Source organism: Eptatretus burgeri, chromosome 4 (assembly GCF_056783735.1).
Source record: "Eptatretus burgeri isolate ZD-2024b chromosome 4, Ebu_testis_v1, whole genome shotgun sequence".
In the NCBI taxonomy this organism is placed as follows: Eukaryota; Metazoa; Chordata; class Myxini; order Myxiniformes; family Myxinidae; genus Eptatretus; species Eptatretus burgeri.
In genome coordinates, this window is record NC_140964.1 from 96,442,355 (window position 1) to 96,456,038 (window position 13,684).

The window sequence follows — 13,684 nt, forward strand, 5'->3', positions numbered from 1 at the left end:
AACCCCGTCCGTTCCCCAACCCAACCGTGGAGCCGACCAACACGTGCCTGCGCAACGCACGCCAAAGGAGCTCACCGACCATACCAGCGGCACGGAGTCAGCCGCGTTACACGGACATTGCGGCTTGCCCGCCATCACACCACGAGGGCGCGGGTAAGACCCCTTCAGTCTCGTGGACCTGGCCGATCACCCAGGTCCCACGTTCATTTGGTCCACGGACCTGTCTGCCTCCTTGCCTGTGAGGGTGGCTTGTATTTTCTTTGCTTTTTGTGTAAATGTGTGTGTGAGGCCAGTCTATTAAGTAAACCTGTATAAGTGCTTGTACATTGCTTTATTCCGTTGTCGCTCTGCATTGCTTTTATTGTTTTGACTGTTATATGTGCATTCTTGCTATAACTGTAAATACGTGCTTGTCTGAGAGTGAATTAAAACTGCTTGTCAAATTGTTTCCCGTTTCGTTGCGTGCCTTCCTCTGGTTGAAATTTCCATCTTGCATCACGTAAGGGATTGGTAGTGTGTTGAAACACCCGATAAGTAAAACTGAACCGTCGAGGTCGGCGATAACTCCGCTCGGTTATCCCCTTTAGCACGGAACGAGCCGCTTAAGCGGTGCGTGTCCGAAGTCGACCTGCAGCGTGGTACAACTCCTCGGTACGCTACCCGCACGGGTACTTAGGTATATCGACATGCGGCGATTCACTCAATTTTGCGCGGGTAGAATGCGAACTGGGTTGTGGTGAGGTTAAACCCCCACCCGCGACTGGCTCCTGGCGGTAGTTCCAGGAGGGTCACGACTGAATTGTCCGTTCTGGTGGGCGACGCGTCGCGATTTGAGTTACGTGGCTGATCGCACGCCGGGTGGACGAAATTCGTAAAAAATATATATATATATATATATATATATATATATATATATATATATATATATATATATATATATATATATATATATACATACATAGACATATACATAGACATATATATATATATATATATATATATATATATATATATATATATTGTTGTGGTTGAGGAAATTCACAAACCACCATTCAGGTCCCGTAGGTGAGATATCTCTGTTAGTACATGTGTAGTTAGCCCCAAACCCGTTGTTTAGAGGGAATAAATGTCATTCATTCAGGCTGCGACCCTTTAAGATAGCCCTTTTTCTGTTCTATCTTTATTTTGAACCAACCACATCTCAACCGCCATCACACAACAACCACCGACCGCAACGCCGCTTCACAACAACAACAACGCCAACAGCCACGGCCTTTACCTTCACAACTCGCTCTCGCAACCATCGCATCACCGCCATTCCAAGCGTCGCCATGGCCATCATCGCCACAATAAACCCTCCACCACCTTCACCTGTCCTCCTTCTGCCGCCATTCCCGCGCCACTTGTGAACGCCGAGCGTCAGGCTGTCCTGGCCTCGTGCGGGGCGCGCGCCGAGCAGCGGGTGCAAAAAGCGGCCTTTCCGAGGGGAAGTCGGATAAGGAATGATTCACGCCCACTTCCGATCCCTCCAATCATTAAGCGCGGGGAGATTTGGCCCCGCCTCCAGGTGCGTCAGAGTGGAATCGATATATGCAAATTCGAGGATCAGGAATGATCAACGCCCACTTTTCCTCCGTCCAATGGGCGAGCGTGGCTCCGCCCCCGAGCCGATCCTGATCCGAAAATCTGCATATGGTTTCTCCTGCTGCACTATAAAGCGCCGAGCGCGGGGCGAATAGTAGAGGGTTTTCTGTTTCGGGCTCGGGCGAGTTGTGGCGGCGGCAAAGTGTGGCAGCAGCAGTCAAGACGGGTCTGGAGGAGAGTCGGTCTGTCGGGGTTCGGAGTCTGTCGGGGAGCTGCAGAGAGGAGAAGCCGGGAACGCGGTCAAGGGCGCAGTGGAGTCACTCGTCGCGGGACCCAAGCAAGCCAGCTATCCTCTTTCCCCAGAGCATCAACAACCCCCCCCCTGTTTCCCCCCGCGCTGAGATAGTGCGAAAGGGGGCCCCGTTCCCACCCCATTCCAAGCAGTGCCAACGAAACCCGCGGAGGAGCGCGGAGTCGGGGCATCGCCGCCATTTTGCGGCTCATCACAAGACGGGTAGGCTCGACGCAGTCTCGGCCCACAGACCACGTCTGCCCCCTTGTAGTTGAGGGTGGCCCCTTTTTCTTTTGCTTTTGAGTATATGTGTTGTCGGCGCCGTCTGTAAAGTAAAACTGTGTAAGTGTTGCCGTGTGCTCGCGTAGTCGGTAATAGATCTGCATTGTGTTTCTTTTGTTGCAATTGCTTTTGGTGCATAATTGTTGTAATTGTATATGTGTGCTTTCCGTTTGCCGCGGAATAAATGTGAATTATGTTGAACTGTTTTTCCCGTTTCGCTTCGTCTTTTCTTTAATTGAATCTCCATCTTACTTCACGTAAAGGGTTGGTAGTGGGCTAAATACGCCCGACAATTAATCGGAACCGTCGAGGTTGACGATAACACCGCTCGGTTATCCCGATAGTACGGAACGGGTCGCTTAAAGTGGCCCGTGTCCGAAGTCGACCTGCGGCGAGGTGCGATCGCCCGGTCTACCCTGCGTGTGGGTACTTAGGTTGGTCGAATTTGGGGAACAACCCTATCCCACGCGGGGGGCCGATTGGCACGATCGTGGTGAGGCCGAAAGGCCCACCCTTGAGTAGTTCCCGGCGTTAGTCCGAGAGGGTCACGAGAGAATTGTCCGTCCGGTGGGCAACGTGCCGCGATTCGAGTTACGTGGCCGCTCGCACGCCGGCGGGCGCGAATTCGCAACAATATATATATACATATACATACATATACATACATACATACATACATACATACATATATATAAACAGATGTTTGGTACTACGGAACTTTGATGTGGATACAAACAAACACGACATAATAGTTATCGAAGCTTTTCGTGCTGCACTCTTCAGGGTAAAAATCGCAGCAAGTGAAGAAGGAAGTGTAGGCGCGTGCTTTTTTCGCAGGTCTCAATAAGGTTGACGCTGATTGGTTCAACCGTAATGACGTCATGGTTAATGCGAACGCCCATTGGTCGGCTCATCATCTTCACCTCGAGCTACCATTGGCTGGAACAGAGTTCGTCGATGATTGACGTTTGCAACCACATCCTGGAGAGAGGGGGGATGGGTTTCCCCTAAGGTCCATTCACCATTTGTTGCCGTACTTCCTTTGATCTTTCCATGCTGAAAGAGACACAGAGAGCATACAAATTCCTTTTGATGACAAAGTATTGGATCGGTGGGAAGGATGAAAGTTGTTAGGGTTAGCCAGAAATCATGAAATTGTAGGCTATCATGAAATGCAGAAACTGACTGGTCGGCAAGGGGTCGATTCCCCCATCGTATACTATCGGTATGTTGATGACATTTTTACTTTGTTTGAGTCTCGACGGCATGTGACATTTTCCAGGTATGGCTCAACACTCTCCATCCAGCGCTGAAGTTTACCACGGAGCTGGAATCGTCAAACACGTTACCGTTTTTGGACGTGTTGGTTGATAGATCCAACCTTGGTTTCACAACATCTGCCTACCAGAAACCGACTTTCACAGGACAGTGTACTCGCTGGGACTCCTACAGCTCCACGAGAAACAAAATTGCCCTGATCAATATCCTGGATAACAGAGCACAGAGGATTTGTTCACCTTGTAATCTTCCTGCTGAAATTGTCAAAATCATGAATATACTCGGTGAAAATGGTTATCCTGAGCATATAGTTAAGAGATACAGACACAAGTTTCTAAACACGACAAAATATCGGAATATTGGTCCAGACAAATGTCCAGTCTACATCAGGATGCCCTGGAAAGGGCAATCATAACGAAGGTTTGAAGGGCAAATCAAACATATTGTGTCCAACAGGTTTCTGGCTGTGCAACCCTGAGTAATCTTTACTTCTCGCCGTTTGCTGATGTCAGTCAACAAGGACGTGCTACCCACCTCACAAACCAGCAAAGTTATTTATGAGTTTAAGAACCAATGTGAAGCTCGGTACGTGGGCCGCACAACACTGAGATTGGCTGATCAGATCAAACAACACGTCCCCTTGGCGATTCAAAGAAAGATTGTGAGGGTTAGAACACAACCAGTGCGAGCATGTAGAAATATCCAACAACCACCGGCCACTGTACCTGCTTCATCTGCCATTGCACAGCACCTGGTTGCCAACCCTATCTGTGCAGACCAGTACAATGCAGATATGTTCAGGATATTGAGCCGAGGTCAGAGCTCGTTTCAGATACGTATGTTGGAAGCAACCTTCATCATTACCAATGATCCAATACTATGTGGTCAAAAGGAATTTGTACGATCTCTGTGTCTCTTTCAGGATGGAAAGTTCAAGGGAAGTACGGTAACAAATGGTGAATGGAACTTTGGGGAAACCCATCCCCCTCTGTCAAGGATGTGGTTGCAAACGTCAATCATTGACAAACTCTGCTCCAGCCAATGGGAGCTGGAGGTGAAGTTGATGAGCCGACCAATGGGCGTTCGGATTAACCGTGACGTCATTACGGATGAACCAATCAGCGTCTACCTTTTTGAGACCTGCATATCAAGCACGCGCCTTCACTTCCTTCTTCACTTGCTGCGATTTTTACCGTGAGGAGTGCAGCACGAAAAGCTTCGGTCACTCTTGTGTCGTGTTTGTTTGTATCCATATATATATATATATATATATATATATATATATATATATATATATATATATATATATATATATATATATATATATATATATATATATATATATATATATATATATATATATATATATATATATATATATATATATAGAGCCTGGTGTTGGCGTAGTGGTTAGGGTAGCGGCTTGGGATCCAAAAGGTCCTGAGTTCAAGACCCATTGGCCACTTGAATTAATACACACCAGGGGGTTGACTCAGCCTGTCATCCTTCCGAGGTCGGCGAAGTGAGTACCAGTGTACTGGGCCGGTGTATACCCCGGTTAAAATAGGTGTATCATATCCCTGTGTCGTAAGAAGCGACCAGGCCAAATCATTATGCGGATCATAACGGATGATCCGCTGTGGTGACCCCTAACGGGAGCAGCCGAAAGGAGAAGAAGAAGATATATATATATATATATATATATATATATATATATATATATATATATATATATATATATATATATATATATATATATATATATATATATAACACACACACACACATGTGTGTGTTGTGGATGATAAATATTCAACCAGTATCTCAGAAATCCTTGAGCATTGTTTGCCTGCACTGTGGCCAAATGTTTGCTTGAGGTTAACTATGTAAATAATTCCACTTGTAGTCGGTATGAGTGCTTGAGTGTGGTTACGGCACTCGTGAAATGGAACAAATAGCCACCTTATGTGCTCAGTTGTTTTCTTTGCATTGTTTGAGTATCAATTCTAAATATGATCATTATTTCATCTATAATGCAGAAAATATTGCCCATACATACGATCATAATAGCAATGCCACAATCATACGGACACGCAGACTTGCGCCAGTTCATGAGATTTTCATTTTATTTGCCAACAAATACAATTATATCAACCAGGCATGGAAGGGGGGTGGTGGTGGTGGTGTTATATCGGTGGTGAATACAAAGATAATTGTAATTTTCGTTGTATTATCGTTTCATATGAATCCTTTCATTCAAAAATATTTTGTTCTTTTCTCACATGTTGAACTATTCTTTCATGTTCTGCTTTTTTTCTTTTTTTCTTCATTCTAACTGGAATGTCTGTGGTACTGTGGTTGGACTTCTGGAGTGTTGACAGTGTACATTGGCTTTCCTATTGCAGTAAATTTGGCTTGCATTGTGAAGTATATGCTTGTGTTACAGCCTGCAGTGAGGGGTACTATAAAGATGGAACTGGATCCCAACCATGCATCCACTGCCCACCGCATAGCCTCACCCACCGACCTGGGGCTCCAGTCTGTCCCTGCATGGAGGGACATTTCCGAGCTTATTCTGAACCCGCAACAATGGCCTGCACACGTGAGTTTGCCTGCAATACCACAAACACCATGGCCACTAATACCAATGACATCCACAGTTCAAGATTTATAACCTCAACTTTCTGTTCTATAATCTCGATAAATGTAAAAGAGTAAAAAGAAAACTCAAATATTTGAGTTGCCTCTCTCAGTTGAACCACTGGTTCTTGATGTGGGAAACACAACTTCAAATCTCATGTCCCAGATCTTTTTGTTTTGTTGACTAGTGTCCCAATTCACAGAGAAGTCACTGATGTCCACTAATATCTTTGTGTTGAATGTGATTATACTGTATGTACAAGCACCTCCATGAATCTTAGATTAGATCTTAGTGACAAAAACAATTAAATAATATCATTATAATCATGGCGATGGAGTGTTGCCACCAGCACCACCCAAAACATTGAATCGACACCTTGCAGTGCACCAATGGCAGCATGCACCCTCCGGGGTTCCTTTTGATGGCTGGCGCCATGCCGGACACCATGTACTCAGAATGTGGACTGCGAGGGGGGTTCATCAGCCCAAACACGAACCAAGACTCATCCATGATGTAGCCCTCTTCTTACATCGCCTGATTGCTTTGTCTAATTTTGCAGAGGACTCGTACAAATTGCTCTTTCCTATCTAACACCAATGTGAACTACACTGCCCCTCATGGCACACATAAAAACAGGACAATTTTACTCTAAATGGTACCTGGTTGCACACAATGATACACACAGGGAACCTTGGTGCAGGAGGCCCATCATGGGCCATCATACCATGGCCCATTATGCCATTCAGACCATTATGCCTGCACCGCACAAACCCCCATATCCATCACACCTCCACACAAGCTAGGCATAAAAAAAATGTTCTAACCTACGTGAACACACAGTGCACACAAACATAACATGCCACCAAATTCATACCCACTCTCTAAGATTCATATCTAAGATGTAAACATTAATCTCACCATTTGCTGACTCACTGACTGACTGATATAAATGTTCGATACCTTCCGGGTGACGTAGAAAGCTGAAATTTTGCGTGCATCGTCAAGAACCACAGAACCATCGGAAAGTGTCCGTAAATTAAAATACAAATAAATAAATAAATAACTGCAGATGAGTGACCCGAGACAATGGGGGAAGCGACGAGCTGAACTAACTAAACTAACTAGACTAGCTTAGCAACTAGCTGCTTGATAACTGAACACACCCATGGGCATCTCGGCAGCATACAGTATGTACAAAACGCCCAAAAAGGGGCAGTTTTTTTTTAAATTAAAGACTTCAAATATTGATCATGACTATTTTTGTTATCTTGAAAATGTACGTTGTGCAGGTTTATATGCATGCGTTTTCGTTTTTAAAATGTACATACACTCAGAAGGAATGGAAAAGCATGGCCTGGCTAATGGGCGGTACTTCTGACCCACAGACATGAACTATGCTATATATATATATATATATATATATATATATATATATATATATATATATATATATATATATATATATATATATATATATATATATATATATATATATATATATATATATCGGGGGAGTGCTCTTCACACTCCACATGTTTCAATTCATCTGCTGATCACATCACGTGCCTTCTGGTTGAATAGCTTGCATTAGCGGGAACAATCATCTGGGTGGCAGACGAACGGTTGTTCTTTGCGGATTATGCGGTTTTACCATGTGAGACATAATCTGTGGAGATGCTCACTATAACAGCCAGGGGGTGGGTGTGTCTGATATATATATATATATATATATATATATATATATATATATATATATATATATATATATATATATATATATATATATATATATTGTTTATGCCAGATGGCCCATTGCAGCTGGGCACCTGCAAACCTGCTCCCTCTCATCTATCTACTCAGAAACCCCTTCTTATATTCTCTTCTATTACATGTAGTGTTTCTACAACCACAAGGCAGAGCCGAGGCTTTTATTTTGAAGGTGGGACCAGGCAATGCATGCTGGTTACGGCATGGGATTTGGGCCTGCATTGTTTGTGCACTATGAGATTTGAATACAACCGATTGCTCTCCGAAAGTGTCGCCTATTATAATTATTCCTACATGAACAGACGTGTGAAACACCTTCTACTCCTTCACACATTTCCCTCAAAGCCTTCACCCACTCCCACTTATTCTCCTTTTCTTCCCACTGCCTTCTTTGCACCTTTACATCTTTCCACTCAACCCAATCACTCACTTCCTTCAATCCCTTCATCTTCTCCCACTGACTGTATATCCCTTTTTATTACTACCTTTTCACACCTGAGCATAAGCTGCAGTTTTAAGCTAATCCGGTTCAGTGGTCCAAGAATTCATACAAGTCAAAAACACAACCAAACACCTCAAATGATAATAATAATTTCCGATGTCTATGGTTTTCATGCTGAGAATCGACATTTTATTACACTAGTGCGTGCTCGTACGTGCGTGGCCGTACGTGCAAAAAAAAAGAAAAAAGAAAAGAAGAATTGTGACGTTAATATGACGTCATAACACTGTGTCCTATCATTTGTTTGGTAAATAAATGGCCATAACTTGGGAACCACTTGTCCGATTAATATCAAACCTTAAAAAAGGCACATCCACAGGTCCCCAGAAATATACATGGCAAGTTTCAATTAGATTGGACCAGTGGTTGTCACGAAACCGCGGTCACACACAGACACACAGAGTTTGCTGGAATTATAGATAGATTATGACTTGTAATAGCCACTACCACCAGGAATAGCGCTGAACGATACATTCACACTGTCAGTATTTTCAACTTGGACCAATTACGTACAAAAAAAACCTTCATTTATCATTCAACTTGCTTATCCCTTTATCTGGGTGTTGTATTGGCCAGACCGCTGCCTCGATCGCTCCCGAAAAAGAAAAAATAGCCGGGCTTACATACATGAAGCAAAAACCTGCCTGCTGCTTATGTGCATATATAATACGTCGTGGTTATATAGGTCGGATAATTAAAGCCTGTGAATATGAGGTGAGCCATCATCAACATTTTCTGCACAGTGCTCCATTGGTGCTAATTGTGCCCCTTTCAAAATGGCTTCACACACTAATGAATGCTTCGCTGGGATCTCTGCACGTCAGGATTATTTTTGTATTTATTGGTGCTGTTTGCATCCAATTTGTTTTGTTGCTACTGTTGCAAGTGCATAATTTGTAATTTGATGAATGGAGTCGTTCCATTATGGTTGCTGTATATTAAGGTAAAACTATTCAAATTTTGTGGTTTTGCTTCTCCATGAAAGAAGTTCATGTCTTCTTAAGTATGTCCCTCTGCTTCCTAATCGCATACTATCCCCAATTGTGATCTCTGTGCTATGGTCTGCGACCCAATTGGAAGCTGTTTCCTTTGCAAAGCCGCCTTATGACTGCTGAAGGTACACCAAGTGTCTGAACTCTTAGCTCTGAGTGTTGCAACACATTGATGGCCATCAAGGTGGTCTTTCCAAGTGGTCATTCTGCCAGGCCATATGAATACACATCTGCGAAAATGAGGTGGGATATGAGAGATTGCCATGAGGCCCCTGCCATCAAATGTAATGTTCCTCGTATAAGATTGCAATGCTTGTTTGCTGTTATAAATGGGTACCATGGACGCTTCTGGCATTGGAAATTATATGTACTCTTTGTGAAAATCTCAGCCATTTTTACTGGCCTGGCACACGAGTCTCCAGGGTGTTTGCTGCAATCAGAGCCATGCGTTGTTAGTGTATTGGTTCTACCACAAATCTCACGTCACAGAAATGTCATTCCTTTGTCTGCCTGGCCTTGCATTTGCTTTATAATGGACATGTTGTAGTATTTAGAGGATGTAGAACATTTAACTGATACCATAGGTAGCCAATAATGCCAGGCCAAATCTGGCTTACTGATTAGGCAGAGTCTCTGGCAGGGGATCAAGTTGCCAGGGTGTCTTGCCAGAGTTTCTGATATCGCGTCTTGCCAGCAGGGTGTTCATCTACAGTGTGAGTCATAAGTCCCAGGACACGGTTTTTGCTGCTTATACAAGATTTGTTTATACGCTCTACCAAGGTGAGTCACTATGAGCCCCAGGAGTAATAACATATTACAGTAATAACAGTAATACATTATAATAACAAGAGTAATAGTAAAATATTCCAGTAATAAAACAATTGCAATGCCTCCTAAGACATCAAGTGCATCCGTATGTGATTTAATCGTCTTGTTTGTGTTTCTCCTTTCATGGTACCAAACCACTGCTACCCGACACTTCCACTGAAATGGAAGTCTGCCATTTTGGTTTAATGTATTATTTGTATGATATGAAAAAAAAAAAAAAACAGTATAAATACATGGTATAAACAAATCTTGTATAAGCAGCTAAAGCCATGTCATGGGACTTTTGAAACCTTGTCGAGTTTTTGGCAGGGTATGTAGCTGGACAGATGTCTCGAGCCAAAGTTGGTCCAGCTTCATTGGCTTCCCGGACGGCTCTGTATTCCCAAATTATTGAGTCATATGAAATGACAAAAGCTGGATGTCAATAATGTTTGTGGAAATAGAAAATACCTCTCATACATTTTAAAAAGAACAGTCCATTGTGTGACAGAACTTATTCTCTAATTGCAAGGCTCAATGATAATCTGCTGAACCAGGGCTCGTCTTGGCTGAAAATAAATAGGCTTTTTTATACAGAGTCGAGGCTCATGGGAAAGCTAGCACACGAATCGGATCATGATGCAACAGATCAAAAGGAACAGCAGAAAGAGAAGGGGCAAATACCAACGGCAGGGACGAGGGAGAAAATAAATCTAAATGGACAAACAAGGGATGTGGGTAACGATGAGGTGTGGAGGTCGGGAGAATGCAAGGGGTGTATAAGATGGATACGGAAGCAAAATTTGTGGGGGTGGGGGGGGGGAAGTGGTTTAATGGGTGTAGAAAATATCATGGTTTTGGATGGGGGATGATCTGAGATGGTGGTGAACAGCTGTCTTGAAGACCTAGAAGGAAGAATGAGATTGAAGAGGATGTTGAAGTTGGTTCCACAGGTGGGGGAAAAAAAATGAGGAACAAATGCAGGGAGGTGAACAATGATTCCGAATTTTGGGAAATTCATGAGAAGGGGTTTCTAATGGACCATGTGCACCGTGCAGATACCCTTGGGGTGAGGGATAGGGGAAGCATAGTGAGGGCAGATGGCAGAACACCAGAAAGTAGGTGGAAGAACCCAGAGAGACCACCTACCTGTCTGTGATGGTGAAGTGATGGACCCCTAGACTCGGCTTCATCGCGGGAGATTCCAATGATCATATTGGCCTTGGTTTCCAAGGCGTCAAACACAGCAAGGTATAAGGCAGGTGCACCAGCCCAGAGGGGAGAGCAGTATTCCACCATGCTGCGGAAGTAAGCCTTGTAGGTGGATAAGAGTTTAGGTGTGCCAAGAAATCACTTTACACGATGGAGGATGCCCAGCCGTTGGCTTTGGTCAATTTGGAGCACACAATTGCGAGCGAGAATCATCCTAAAAGTTCTGCCATCCCACTAGTAGCTCTTTGAGCGATCACCAAATTACATGTAAAATTTCTCATGTATAATTATCTTGAGATGTAAACAGTCTTCACTTATAATGAAGCCAGCCACCACTTGTGTGTGTTGAAATTGATAATCGCCCCATAATTTTTTTTAAAGAACATGCCATTGTGTTCCAGAACGATTTCCAATTGCAAGACAACACCACTCTGCTGAACCAGAGCCTGCAATTAGTGAAAAAATTGGCTTTGCTCTATTTAGAGTTGCTCGTACGTACACAGTCATTGTTCGTGCGATACTATGTGCTGTTTGCAATTATAGTGTTCAAATTATTTTGTTTCATTGTTTGGTGATACGTATCGCTGTTTTTTCACAGTCACATTGTCATCCTTAATTACGACAATCACAACAGTAATTTCGAATATAATTCACCTGTGAGAAGTCAAAACGTTGTTCATGAATAAGGGCTCGGCAGAGGGCAATCAAGCCATTTGCTGGGTCAAGGTAGCGGCTAAATACAGACAGTTAATCTCGTATAAATGTGATTTACTTGACATTTCATACTGCAGCTCCTCCAGACCTTACATTATGAGCTGTGATTACAAAGAAGGAAAATAAAAGTTTAGGGTCAAACACCACCTTGGGAGAGCATTCCAGGGGCAGCGATTATTTCATCTGCGTTTAAGACAGAGTGGGTTGCCATGGCTGATGGAATTATGGAGCTTCACTGAACCTTGCCAGGGCATTAGGATGCACAACCAATGAAGAGGTGTGCTCGTAATCGCAAGTGTCATAAAATTGATTGATATGTTCAAAAAGCATAGAAACCTGAAGTGGTGGTTATTTATTTATTTATTTATCTTGTAAGTACTCGTTATCACTTTGGGTGATACATGTGGTACTTGTTTTGGTCAGAAAATGGAGGGGGGGTGCATTATGGCCGAGTGTACACATTGTTTGCGAAGTTTAATTTTGATATTGTTAAATTTATATGACACTCGTCATGTCTTGCTCATTCAGTGTTGAAGTCTCGTGTCTTTGTCCTTTCCTTGTCTGTTCAACTCCTTGACAGTGGAATCCTGTTTTGAACATTGTATGTAATTTGTCAACCAACCTGCAAGGAGTCGTGAATTATTAATTTAATTCGAGACACCAGCTGCTTAAGAGGAGCTGTAGAAACAGAGCCCCACCACAAATCTTCTGGGTAGGCTACTGGCATGTCCGGGTGGTCTGATGTATCAAAGAGCGGATGATCCTCAAATTTTCCACTCCAACAATGAGACCCCGAAGAGCAGAACAAAAAGAGTAGAGGAAGTGGGTGAGGATGCATGCTGGAAAAGTATAATGAGCAGAGTTGAGGCACATTTTGAGAGGGTGAGCACGGGACAAACAGTTGGTGGAATGTTTCACCGGGCTTGGTGGAGAATATTCGGCTGTTGTTGAGCGGCTGTTGCCCAACACGGATTCCTGATTAACATTGTTCCTTGGGCTCTTTTTTGCGGTGGAATTTTGTTCGTGGCTTGAGGTCCTTGTCTCCAAGTATGCATTACCAGTGGACGTACACTACTGCCTGACCACCCGCTGTTGAGTCGATGCTCACTGAATGATGCCTTGTTGTGTAAACGATGTGTGCAAACATTGACAGTTTTTCTCTGTGCTGAGAGATTTACACAACTCATCTTTTAGTGAGATCCGAAGTCTTATCTGATTTCCCTTGTGGTTTTTTGTTTTTGTTTTTGTGCAATCAGAGGTTTATTGCCTCATTGCTGTGTACTCAATTCCTCCCATCCCTTCCACATGCAAAAGGCAAAACATGGAAGACTAGTTCGCATCGAGACTGAACAAGTCATTAAAACTAACTTGCGATGACACTGGTACAGTGGACCTTTCAGGAGTGACAGAAGTCTCTCGGCTTGAAGAACTTTTCATATTCTGCAGTTTAGGGCCCATCCTAAGTTTCTCCCAGGGCATTAAGAGTCATCGATAAAGTGTGTACTCACAGCACTTACTGGTGAGAGCAATCGGAGCAAGCAGATTGCCCCTTTTCTGAAGGTCATTCATGAGCAAGCTGGGTTTATCAATTGCATTCATCAGGCAAATGATGA

The 13,684-nt window shown here is 43.5% G+C and overlaps 1 protein-coding gene across 6 annotated transcripts in view; it reads left to right on the forward strand.

Annotated features, from left to right (window-relative positions):
- The window catches only part of LOC147028714 (ephrin type-A receptor 7-like), a 468,482-nt gene that overhangs the window by 186,044 nt on the left and 268,754 nt on the right, over positions 1-13,684 (forward strand). For all 6 annotated transcript variants that reach the window (XR_015057684.1, XM_085879384.1, XM_085879380.1 and 3 more), the window contains one exon: positions 5,883-6,038. Coding sequence is in view for 5 of the 6 variants with exons in the window: in XM_085879384.1 (XP_085735510.1) it covers positions 5,883-6,038 (156 nt within the window). In the remaining variant the exon portion in view is untranslated. The remainder of the gene's footprint in view (positions 1-5,882; positions 6,039-13,684) is intronic.